Raw genomic sequence first — 12,994 nt, forward strand, 5'->3', positions numbered from 1 at the left:
TGCGTGCACGTGTGTTGTAGATGAAGCACGTTGTGTTAACCTCCCTCCAGGAACCCAGAGGGAGAGCTCCGTCAGCATTCCGTCTGTATAGCTGTAGTCTCTTGGGAGGAATGTGATTAATAATAAATCACCCAACATTAAGTCTACCTGAAATCATTCGAGAGACCAGGGTGTTTATTCTGTAACTCCTCGTATTCTGTCCCAGTTGAACACAGAAGACAGGATCAGGACAGGACAAGACTCACTGAGACTGTCCTAGCTGACTGCAAGCAGTGCTGCGGCTTCTGGGCATGGCACGGGCACTGCTCCACAGGACTGTGAAGGGAGTGGATGAGCGAGGGGGAGAGGAGGTGAGGGATGTAAGTGCAGACAGCCCATATTGATGAGAGCCACGGCCCAGGGAGGTCTTAGACGACTTAGAGTTTTATTTGACTAGAAAGAAATAGAGGCTGTGTTTCAGGATGTCTCAAAAGATGAGGACTGCGTAAAGAGGCATGATGTTCTCTGCAGCAGAAAAGGACAGGTGGGATTGTAGGGTTGCTCCAAATAGTCTTTGTAGCCAAAGACATGGCAAGTGGTGGCCCGGGCTGACTGGGACTGGGCGTGTTCTCCCAAGTGGATGGCCCTGTGCATTCCTCAGTGTAAAACCGGACAACCAGATGTCGCCTAGGTGAGATGGGAGGGGACAGGCATGTCTGTGCATCTGAGGTTGGACTTACACATCACTTAGCCCTCAGTTGGAGACGTCTTGTCCTTCTGACACATCACAGATGGAAATTAGTTTCTAAAGAAGGACCTGAGACAGCACAACCTGGGCATAGTGGCAATCTGGGGGAGCAGTAACGGGCCCTCTTACCCCGGCAAGAGATGAACTGATAGGACCAAGCAGTAGATCTCCCTTTCTAGTTTTAGTTTCTACCAGTTTTCTAAAAATTCACAGATGCTCAGTGTGTGTGTGTGTGTGTGTGCATACTTGCCTATATATATACACACGCAAGTGGACACATACTGGGAATGATTCCTGAGTCCGTAAGTGTGGTTGACGGACTAGGTTTACCTAAAAGACCCTTTAAGAGAAAGCTCTTGAAAGATGATTACAGAATTGAGACACCATCATTTAAAAGTGCCCGAGGCAAACGCCTTTGAAAATTGCAGCAGCGGAGGGACAGAGAAAGAACGACGCAGCCCTTGATTGTTGCGCTGTTCCCTCAGGACCCGTCCTCCCCCTCCCCCTCTGTTTCTCATCTGATAAGAGAGAGAGCAGCAGTAAGACTCCTCATCTAGCTTATGAAAATCCGATTCGGAATGGCTGTGATCAAAACCAGCTGGCTGTCACCAGCAGTGGCCTTGCGAGGAGGGAACCGCTCAGAAGCGTTCCGTATGTGGGGGTGTCATGGGTGGCACCGATCAAAGTAGCATTTTTTTAATAAATATATATAAGGAAAAATACAAAACCTAAGGATTTAGAATAAAAGCAGTGTAGTTTGTCTTGTTTTTTTCATTGTAACACGGAGAGGATGAAATAGAATCAGATATGCCTGGTTTCTAACATACTTCCACTGGCGGCTCTGCGAAGGCGCTGTCACATTAATACGGTATCACTCATCTTGGGCCTTATTGAAGACAGTGGAGAGTTCCTCAGTTTCCATTCCTTCCAGCCACTTCATTTCTTGTCACTTTTAAAGTCCTTTACCCCTCCTTGTCCTTAACACATCTCTACAGATCAAAGCTGGAACCACCTCCAACCTCCCCGAGAGAGCTGTTGGAGTGTCGGAGAGCGCTCCTATTCATTGTTCTTCTTTTCCTTCAACTGTCGGTAACAGTGGTGTGATATTTCCTAGAGGGCATCCCAGCAGGTGACCCTGGGGTCCTCCCAGTGTCAGGCTCCTGGCCTGCATGGGATCTTTCCCTATGGAGAACCCTTGTTACAGGGCTGTGCTTGTCTCTCACGAGGACTGCCTTTGAATTGCTTGAAGGCTCAGTCCTGGTTGACAGCCCTTGGCACTGGCGATCCTCATTCTTGTCCAGCCCTTGGTGGACTTGGCTGGGGTCCTGGGGGAAATCTCATTCTGGGGTGTTGCATTCACGGCTCCTTCAGAAACATGCTGACCTCACCCCGTGGGTAATATAATGAGGGCAGACTTTCACACACCACAATATACCACGAGCTGAGTGGCCCGCTCGTAGCAAGGCCCCTTCTCAGCTCCTGATCCAGCCAGCACCGCAGTGTGCTGAGGCCTGGCTTATCTCAGAAACCAGTCAGTCCAAACCTTCCTCCCCAGCCCGTCGTCAGGCACGAGAGTTGCCGCAGCTGGGCGGGCTGCGAGAAACAGCTGGCTATTTTGATCTTCTTCTTAAAGTCCGTGATCTTTCCCCAGCAGCATTAGGAGAGATTCGGTTTGGCAGGAGCACGGAGGTATTTCAACATATGGGACACGTGAAAAAACCCCTCCAAGCTGGCACTTCAGGACGGGTCATCTTTTCTGTCTCTCTGTCACATGCTTCCTCGGAGACCTGCCCATGCGAGGCTCTAAGCGGACACTCGCTCCACCACATCTCGGGCCACGCCCTGCACGCAGTCTGTGGGTCCTGCTTCTCAGCCTCTGCAGCGTGGCACTCCAGCCAGCACTACGGCCTTCAGACTCTTGCCCCTTATCCGTTCCTCTCTCCTCCCCTGCCAGTGACAAGGACGGGCTGCACCTGGCTCCAACCAGGTGACATCACAGGGGATAAGTCTTCATTAAGCAGACCTGGCGGGGAGCTGCAGACCTGTTTTTGGCCCTTAAACCCTGACTCGGGGAGAGCAGGGGGCCAACGGTGCTGGGCCCAGGCTCGCTCGGGAGCTCCTCTGAGACCGTCTCTTTCTCTTGTTCCTCCGAGTGTTTGAAGCCTGTTGCCTACCACTTTCTCCTCTTCTTCTCCCTTTTCAAAATTCTCCATTTTTTCACTTAGAAAAAAAAATTATTTATACGATTGAGATCCACTAATTAAAGCCATTTTCTGGTATTTGGTTACTGGAGCGTTTGATGTCTCTCTGACAAGACCATGAAATGCACGGAGTGTCCACAGGGACGGAATTTGCTGAACACGGCTCTTTGTAAATGAGGGCACACAGTGTCGCAGCAGCTCATGAATATGAAACGCCCATGATGCCACCTCAGTGGACTTGGGAACACAGATGAATCCTGTCATGTGCTAAATGAGACCAATTTCTTTCACTTAACTTCATCTTCAATCAGACCTTCTTCCGTTGGCCTCTTTAAAATTCCCTGTACGTGATGCAGAAGGTAACAGCATTCAGTAAAACAAAGTTTTGCAGCTGCAGAGAAAAATTTTAATGATCTCTGGTTTAAAGTTGCTGTCTCCTAAAAACAGGGATGTTGTTTGCTTTCACTCACTCAGCTCTGCTGAGGTCTGTTGACTTTGGGCATAGAAGTAGGGGTTGTCTGGACTGTCCTTTTTGGGGTATCCTTAGTGTGTCCAGGTCCTTTTCCTGTGGATTGGTTATTGGACTTGGTTATGAATGGTGAACGAGAGCCCTTAGCAGCCCGTGGAAGCTCTGGAGTGGCCAGAGCACTGAATGGGAAGGCAGCTCCGGGAAGAGATTGTTATAAACAAGCAGGGCCTTTGCCATCAGGGGCTCAGTTAGTGTATGAGGTGAGAGGGCTGAATGTCATCACTGAGCACCCGGAGGAACCTGGCAAGGCAGGCCAACCACTTGTATCATTTACTAAGGTTTCAAGGTGAAAAAGTGCTGGAGTACAGAAGAGGCTTTATGGAGCTGTCTAGAAACCCTTCTGGACACAACCAGGAAGTTCCATTGAGAAATCCCCAACCAAGAAAATCAGCAGAGAATAGACGCTAAAGGACGCAGAGAGGAGGGGCTCCCTGTGGGACCCAGAGGCCAGATGGGGAGCCTCCTTTGCTCTCTCCTTCCTGCAGGACCTGGATTTACACTCCGGGCGAGGAGCGTGAGTCATGCCCAGGGTGTACGCATTTCAAGCTGAGTCCAGTCTAAGAAATCACTTTCTGTTCTTGTTGTACCAAAACTGCAGGGAACATCTGAATTTGAACGCAGGCTATCACAAAATGCGTCACGGAGATCTGGGGCCAGCTTCATTGGAAGAGCCAGGCAGGCTTCCTACTGCCAGGCCCCAGGGGCGGAAAGGATCCCGCTGGGGCTCTAGTGGGTAGTTAGCATTTTAGTGCGCGTGCGTGATTGGATTATCCATAGTGAATGTATTTCAGGGCAAGTGGCAGCTTCTCAAGTCTTTGAAACCAGTTGTAATTGATCCTGCTGGTGTTCCCACGTTTCTATTATTTATTTCAGCACCCCTCATTTATTTCTGTGGTTTCATCTGGTAATTGGTTTGCTGGGTGGATCTGTTGGCAGAGCTAGTGTTCTTGTATCATAATGAGTCTCTCTCTCATTTGGCAATCTCTCTCTTTGAAGTAAGTTCTTACGGCTGTTGCTGGACATTAACAAGCCTTTATTCGGGGCTCCCCGAAAGTGGAGTGATATCGTGGGACACACTAGAGAGCCAAGAAGAAAGAAACACCGGGAGGCTGGTGAAGAGCAGTGGGACCCAGCCTGAGGATGGAAGCCAGGTGGTCCATGTGGACCAAATTTGAATGACTCTGCCTCTATAACTTTGTCCCCACTCATCCATTGTTTCTTGTCCATGCGTGGGCCCTTCCCAGCAGGCCCCGCAGCTCTCAAGTGAGGCAAAGCCTTTGCTATGATGTTATCAAATCCAGGCGGTGTCGAAGGATTACACTTGGTGGTTCTTGTGAAATGAATCCTACCTGGGCAACTTTAGGACTCAGTGGCACTTCTACTATAATTGGAACGATATAGAGAAGATTGACGTGACTCTGCCACGTGTGTGACTTTCAGATTTGAGGGGCATCTGTTGATTCGGTTTTGTACGGTTGTCCTTTAGTCTGTCAGTCCTTGGGAATGCAGACGGGACTGGGCTGTGGTCTTCGCCCTCAGCTAGTTCACCATCTCGGGGCCGACCTAGGGCGGATTTCAGTTACTCCGCCTGCTGCTTGGTAGTAGGGTCTACCCTGTGCCTTGAGTGCAGTATTATGGAAAGACAAGGTAAAAAGCTCTGGATTCTGCCTGTTGGATTCCGAGATGATTCACAGAGGAAGGGATGTTCATTTCCCTTATTCTCATTTGTTGTTATTGTTGCTTCATCTTCCTCCCTTTGCAACTTGGCCCTACCGTGCTTCAGCAGGCACCCAGTCCATGGTTCCTGGCTGGTTGGTGCAGGGCTGTCCTCACCTGGCACCAGGCACCCTCCCTTCTGCCTCACCCTGTGCCACTCTCCCCTGGCCCTACATGCCAGCCGCACCGGCCTTCCTTCAGCCTCTCCAGTGTTGCAAATTACTTCTCCCCTCGGAGCGCCTTTGCACACGCCATTCCCTGCCTGGCTGAATCCTGTGGATCCTTCAGCTTTCAGCTGTGCTGTCCCTAATTCAGACACCTTCCCTAACTCCTCACCCCCTGGCCCCAAATTCTAAATTAGATCCTTCCTGGCCTGGATTAAATGCATTATGGAGCATCCATTCGATAGACTACTAAGTGGTCATTTAAAAGAATGAGATATATCAGTGTACTGATAAGGAAAGACAAAAGCAAGTTGCAGAACATCACATATGCGAAGTGGTCCCATTGGCAAACATTTTTTAAAGGACACACGTGCTGTGGTATGCATAAATTCTTTTCAGTAATATAGACAAGAAATTATTAATAGCGATTACCTCAAGGGAGACGACTGGGGCTCCTATAAGGAAAGGAAATTTTTCATTTTAAACTTTTCTGTAGCAATTGAATTTATCACCATATCATATTACTTTTACCTTTAAAAGAATAAGATAATTAGGTCTCCCTGTTATTTTTGGTCGTAGAATCCCCTTAGTTTCCCTCACAGTATGTGTTTTAATTTCCAGGCAGGACATTTATTTGTGTTTACAATCTCCCACTACGTGGGTGCTCCACGAAGACAAGGACCGTGTCTGTTTAGTTTGCTGTTCTTGTTGGCGCCACTTAGCATGGCGCCTTCATGGTGGGTGGTCAGTCAGTATTCCTTGAATGAATGAATGAATGAACGAACAAATTGCCAGAGGAACAAGTGAACAATGCAGTTTCCTCCCCCCCTGCCCACCCCCCCCACAGCGTCCTGGCTGGCCCGGCAACACACAGGGCAGACAAGCAGGTTGAACAACATGTGGGATGGCTAACGTAAGAGGCAGTGAGCAAGTGCAAAGAGCAGAGAGAGCCTGCTTCGTTTGAGGAGTCAGAGCTGGGAAAGAGCAGCAGATGATCTGTGTGAGGATGGGGACCTTCGTGGGGATACAGTTCTCAGGATGGTGGCCTGCTTGAGGATGGGGCTCTGCGTGGGGCTGGGGACCTGCATGAGGCTGGGGACCTGCATGACGGTGAGGACCTGCATGAGGATGGGGACCTGCATGAGGCTGGGGACCTGCATGAGGATGGGGACCTGCATGACGGTGAGGACCTGCATGAGGATGGGGACCTGCATGAGGCTGGGGACCTGCATGAGGATGGGGACCTGCATGAGGATGGGGACCTGCATGAGGCTGGGGACCTGCATGAGGCTGGGGACCTGCATGAGGATGGGGACCTGCGTGGGGCTGGGGACCTGCGTGGGGTTGGGGGTCTGCATGGGGCTGGGGACCTGCGTGGGGGTGGGGACCTGCGTGGGGCTGGAGACCTGCGTGGGCGTGGGGACCTGCATGGGGCTGGGGACCTGCACTGGGGTGGGGACCTGCATGGGGTGGAGACCTGTGTGAGGAGGCACAGTCTGCTGGAACTGAGATGAAGGATGAGGGCGCCCACTTTGAAGGCACAGGAGGCCTCTGAGTCCTCCTGCCTCGCCTTCCCCTTTTCTGGGGCTGTTCGAGGTGCCCAGCCACGTCTTTCTCCATAGGGCTAGTTTAATAAGAGGTGAATAGCAGAGGATGCGTCCCCAGGGCCCTCTGGCATCCGTGCACTGTTTTTATTCTGTTCCGTTTGGCCCTGTTGTCGGGAAGTAGCAAGTTGGGGCATATGTGAGGGAGAGACTTAGCTTGTTTATGGTTATTGGAATCAAGAGGAATACCCAAGAACAGAGGATGTTGAGTCTCAGGCAAAATAAAAAATGTCCCGACTGTGGGCAGTTGTCACCCCTCTGCTATAGGAGGTATCTTTGAAGGCACTGTGCATTTGCAAAGAGAGCATGGATGGGGTGTGGACAAGCTCAGGGGTTGCAGGTGGACTGGAGCTGGAAGCCTGTCTCTGTCCACTATTAATGGTCTCACCCCATGCAAGCTGCTTAATCCTCCTGAGCCTCAGTGTTTTTGTCTGGGAAATGGGCAGTATAATTGTGATCCCCATTTTATAGATGAGAAACTGAGGCACAGAGAAGATAAAGTCACATAACCAGCACATGGGGGAGCCAGGATTTGAAGCTGGCCACCCTGCCTTTGGAGCCTGTGCTCTTAACCACTGAACAGGAGTCCTACCCATATACTTAACTGTTAACTCATTATTTCTGTTAATACTCTTCTTATTATTAGCAGCATAGAATAAAATGAGGATAAAGTTTACGTAATTAATAAGTTTTTAAAAATAGTAGTAGCTTTTTAACAGTCCTAGAGCAGACTCCTATTTCCCTCTTACGGTCTCTATTAAAATTGTGTGCTTCTGCATGTTAAACTTGACACCCTGAATCAGAGGGGTCACCCATCCAGACTTGCAGGTCAAGTAGCCATCACAGTGTCAGCGGGGCTGGATTACTCCATGTAGGTCATTTTGTGAAGGAGTGGATTTCTCAAGTCCATTTTCTCTTTCTAGGTTCGTGTGTGTGTATATGTGTATGTGTCTGAGCGGGAGGGAGGGAGGGAAGGACGGAAAAAGAACAGAAATTCCCAAGAACACATTATGTACACAGAAGCAAGTACTTGTCTGCGATTGTAAGTCAGAAACTGTAAAATTGTGAAGTTCTTTGAAGTTTGCCCAAAACCTGCTTCACGGCCACCTGTCCCACTGGGGGCCGGGAGTTGGATGGCCTGACGCTGCTGCGATGGCTCAAGCTGTCACTGCACCGGAATGTTCCAGCTTGCCTTGGCCTGGCTGTCATTGTTGGCTCCGTCCCACTCAGGCAGTTCACTGGGTTCTGTTGGGCTCCAGGCTTCCAATTAGAGAGAAATCCCACTGTGTGGCCAGCCCCGCCAGTGCCACTCTGAGAGGCCCCTTTGCCAAGGCCCGAACTGACCTCTGATCTGTCACAGATGGGCCAGTCCCACACTCCTTTGTGCACATTTGGAGGAGGGCGGTGGGGAGGAAGAGGGAAGCCCATGGGGAGTCAGAGTGGACGCTGGGCAGAAGTGCGGTTCCTCAGAGCTGGGAGGAGCTGGGCAGAGCTGACAGGACCCAAATGCTAATGTTGTGGAGGGAACGGGGACTTTGGGAAGACCTCGTCCTGAGCCCTAAACTCAGCAGGGGGCATTTTCTTACCAACTTCTGAATATTCATCTCAGGCTGGACTCCACACCCGAGGAGAGCCAGGAGCAGCTAACTGGCTCACTCCAAAACTGTCACACTGCTGATGGCGCATGGCACAGCCAGCTTCCTCCCTGCCCCGCTGCAGGGTCTGTGCGGTCTCATCAGCCTGGGAGCCCCGCTTGCCATGGGCTCGAGGACAGCACTGTCAGCAGCCTGCACCGTGGACTGTGTTTATCACACAGAGCAAGAGTGAACAAGAAAGCCGAATTCCTATTAGCATAAGAAATAGAATCTTAGCAAATTCCATCTCTAATTCTCTAGCAGGACAGCGAGATACAATCTAAGCTCTGACCAGCATCTTTCTAGATAGAGGACTTGCTGAACATGGTTCATTTTTCGGGGGGTGGCCTATGTGTCTTCTTTATTTCCTCTACCGGCCATTTCTTTTTATTTTTATCCCTTTTCATTCTTTTGATCACTCTTTCTCTACCTGTCTCTTTCTCTCTGTGTCTTATTTTCTGTGTCTCCCTTGCATACTTTCTCTCTCTTTCTCCAGGTACAGCATCTGTAACCGAACAGTTGGAAGCAATGATAAAGACACAAGGTTTAGAACTGACATTTATATACTCGGGCTTAGCTTGTCTAGAACAGTCACAAATTCTAAATAATGAACAGCCTGGAAGTGGCAAGGGTCTTCCCAGCTGTTCCTGGAATGATTCTGTATCTCTCTTAAAAACAAAATTGAATTCAACCCATGGAAGAAAAACGAAGGGTTTCCTCACTCTTCTCTCCTCTCTGGGATTTTTCCTCCTTTTACTGTTTGCATTTGGTTTGGCAATTCCAGGACTGCCTCGCCCCACTTGGCCTTTTTTCCTGCCACATCTTTTGTTTTATTCTCCTCTATGCAGACTGGTTAAAACAAAGAAAACCCCTGTGCCAGCGGGTGATACTCCTTTGGAGAAGGAAATACATCTGTAGGGTGTTAAGTTGTCCCCATGAGAAGATGGACTATTTTTGTACCGAAAGCAAGTTGCCCCAGTTAAGTGATGTGCTGTCTCAGTTTCTCCATTTGCATGGCTTTCTTAGACTGATCAAAGAAACGGCCTCGTGTCTCCTCATATGTCTGTCTGTCTGTCTCATATGGAGAGTTCACAGAAGGGAAATCTCCATGAGACAGCAAGAGAAGTGTCATCTGTTTATTATATTAGACCTGGCAAATGGAGACCCTGATCCCAGATAACCTGCTGGGAGCCAGGTCACATCATTAGGTGTAAAATGTCCTTCAGATGCAGGCCCAGGGCTGCGACTGTGACGATTGCAAAGACTACGAGGCGCTAATGCCCATGTGGACCGTGGTCATGAGGCAGTGCACTCACAGTGACATCCACCTCATGACACTACACTTTCTGGGTTCTTCTGTCTCTGACCTTGCCAGGCTCCTTCATCGCTTCCTCCTCTTTCCTCTAGCAGAACACTTCCCCAAGTGCTGTCCGGGACTCTCTTCTCATTTCTTTACATATCTCCTTGGAGATCCACCCCAGTGGCTCCTGACCTGGAGCATACGTCAGGATCACCAAAGAAATCTTAGGAAAAAATACAGATGCCTGAGCCCCACCCAGAAAGTTTTAATCCAGCAGGTTCCAGGGTAAGGCCTGGGATTCAGAAACTGATGAAGTTGTGCCTTTGATTCTGATGAGTACCTCGAGTTCGGTATCACAGTCTAGATCAGGAGCCGCTGCAGGCCAGAGAGCAGGTCTGAGTGTCCGTTCGAGCCGCAGCCTCCAGCCCCACAGCTGCGGGTTGAAGGCGATAAGTAATAAATGGAGAAGCAGCCAAGATCCCTATTCGTGCTGCTGACCGTTTTGCGTCCTCCTCTCATTGCAGACATTCCTGTTATTCCGGATCTGGAAGAAGTGCAGGAAGAAGACTTTGTTTTGCAGGTGGCAGCGCCTCCCAGGTACATTCAATTAGGTGTGAAGTTGGTGGGCGGCGGGGAACGTGTGAACTAATATGGGAACGTGTGAACTAATATACTGCAAACACCATCTACAGTCGCGCTGCCTGCCTCCACGGAGAGCCGGGTGTTTCTGGTTTTGGGCTCCATCCTAGAGTTCCCATTTTGTTAGATATTTTCTTCCCGTTTTGGTCCTTCCCAGCTGCCTAGGAGCCTCTGGGGACGGTGGCCCAGCAGCACTCCTGGAACTGGTTCTGCCCGTGGCTCTTCCTCACATTCTCTCTTCCCTGCAGCATTCAGGTGAACCGCGTGATGACCTACCGTGACCTGGACAATGACCTCATGAAGTATGCAGCCTTTCAGACCTTGGTGAGTGGAACAGCTTCTGCATAGAGGGGCAGGCTCCGGGCCTCATTGTAGAGGTTTCTCAGTTCCTCCAAAGCCATGCAGCATCTCCTCCGTGGGTCTGTCAAACTGCCTGGCAACAGTCCCTTTGCTGGAGGCATCATCCTCAGGGATTACAGCATCCCGGGCCCCAGCATATTCCAGTGTTTCCCAGGGCCACACTCCCACCTGCTTCCATGGCTGCCCGCTTGGCATCAATAGATAAGCTGGCCATAGAGATGTGCCGCTCTTATGCTCTGCCCTCCTGGCGTTGACCTTCTCCAAAGAATGCCCAGCCTATAGGATGTTGTGGCGTTCTCCCAGCCTGTAGGATGTTCTGTCATCCCTCAGTGGCCATGTGCTTCACTCACGTCTTTACCCATTTATAAGGCATTTCTGCAGGTCTTGGTTTGGGAACTTCTACCACATGTGATCCTCCTCACTTTGCAAGAGGTAGTTGTCTGAAGGCCCCCGAGGTGCACAGCGTGCCTTTTTTTTTGTGTTCACAGGATGGAGAGATCGACCTGAAGCTCCTTACCAAAGTCCTCGCACCGGAGCATGAAGTTCGAGAGGTACGTGGTGGCAGCGGCCCCTTACTCTCTCGGCCGAGTCATTCCTGTGCCAGCTGGCTCCCCGGGCTGACCTCTGCCTCCCCAGGGCCGGACGAGTGTGGGAAGTTGGCTGTGATGGGGGGCAAAGGCCTTCCTTCATCTCATCCAGCGATACCTCTCTTGGCAGGACGACATCAGCTGGGACTGGGACCGTCTGTACACTGAAGTGTCCTCAGAGCTCCTCACTGAGTGGGACCTGCTGCAGACGGAGAAGGAGGACCCCGCGGGACAGCCCACAAATACCTGAGCCCTGGGGGGGGCGACAGACCACCCTCCCTGCACAGAATAGTCTCTGCTTTGGACTTGAACAAATGCAACAAGCCTAAAACTAAAGAAGTTTGCAAGCAGCTTAGAATTTTTGTATGGAATATTTTGTAATAAAAATAGTTCTTTTCAGAGGACCACCTTGGATCATTCAGTTGTAATAAATTGCTTTTTTCTGTGGCTGTCTCTTCCATTTTTTCCCTCTTGGAAAGGTTCCGCAAGAGTCAAGGAGGGCAGCCTTTAAACAGTCTGGTGGAACTCCCCCCGTTGCTGGAGAGTATGATTCAGGGGAAGTGAGGTCCGGGGGAGAAGGAATGGCGCTGCTCCTGGAAGCTGTTCGGCTCCCGGAGGCCACAGCGGTTCCCTGGAGCATCCACCTGTGAGCACCCGGACTCGGGGTCTGGGAGGCTGCAGGCAGCTGCCTGCTGGGGTCCAGGGCCCGGGGGGAGACCTTTCCTCCTGTGGACGTTCAGTTACAATGGTGAAGTTGCCCTGTCTCCTTCGTGCTCTCAGGCAGCTTAGCTGAGGAGGCAGCAAGAAGTGGGTGTGGTAGGATAGCCCATTCCTCACATCAGGGTTTGGTGGCTCTTCTGACAGACCCCCCCATCCCCTCATCCTGCAGTCCATGCCCAAGGCTCCAAAGCATGTTTCCCTTCTCCCACAGGTTCCCAGAGCCTCGTGTCTGGTTCTCATTAACGGGGGACAGCTCGGCATCCCTGAGAATTCCACAGAGAGTGTTTCTCCCTGGGAAACCTGGGCATCCCTCTGACCTGGGCCTACCCCCTGACCTTTCAGATACATGGCTGCTTGTCTCCACTGCGCCCCGAAGCATCATCGCCACCTGTTTCCAGAATGCACAAAGATCCGGAGCAGAGCCCAACCCTTTTCCTAGAAGAGATATCTTCTGTTTTTGTTTTTCTCTTTCTCCCCAAGACGTCTCGTCTGAGCTCAGGGCCGGCTCCCCACCTGCCGCCCCTAGATGCCTCTTTGGATCAGGCCCGGGCTGGCTGCAGCCGCTAGCCGAGCCCCACTCCTCGGCCAGGGGAGTGCCAAGTGCTGCTCTTCTCCTGCCTGGAAAGCCCCTCATTAAAATTCAGAAAAACAAAGAGGCTGAACACTTCAAAAACCCACTGGGGGGTTATTTTTGTGTGACTACGTGCCCTTCCCCGGGAGCCACGCGGGCTCCAGAGCAGGCAAAGAGAATGCTTGTCTGTTAATTATAAACTCAGGGATTTAGTGGCTTTGGGGTCCCTTTTCCAGAGTCAT

The 12,994-nt window shown here is 50.8% G+C and overlaps 1 protein-coding gene across 1 annotated transcript in view; it reads left to right on the top strand.

Annotated features, from left to right (window-relative positions):
• Nucleotides 1-11,908, top strand: part of IFT43 (intraflagellar transport 43) — a 77,527-nt gene extending 65,619 nt beyond the window's left edge. Inside the window, exons 6-9 of the mRNA XM_008527101.2 lie at nt 10,400-10,472; nt 10,763-10,838; nt 11,363-11,425; nt 11,592-11,908. Coding sequence (XP_008525323.1) covers nt 10,400-10,472; nt 10,763-10,838; nt 11,363-11,425; nt 11,592-11,711 — 332 coding nt within the window. The 3' untranslated portion in view covers nt 11,712-11,908. The remainder of the gene's footprint in view (nt 1-10,399; nt 10,473-10,762; nt 10,839-11,362; nt 11,426-11,591) is intronic.
• Nucleotides 11,909-12,994: the final 1,086 nt, after the last annotated feature.

Source organism: Equus przewalskii, chromosome 25 (genome assembly GCF_037783145.1).
Source record: "Equus przewalskii isolate Varuska chromosome 25, EquPr2, whole genome shotgun sequence".
NCBI lineage: Eukaryota > Metazoa > Chordata > Mammalia > Perissodactyla > Equidae > Equus > Equus przewalskii.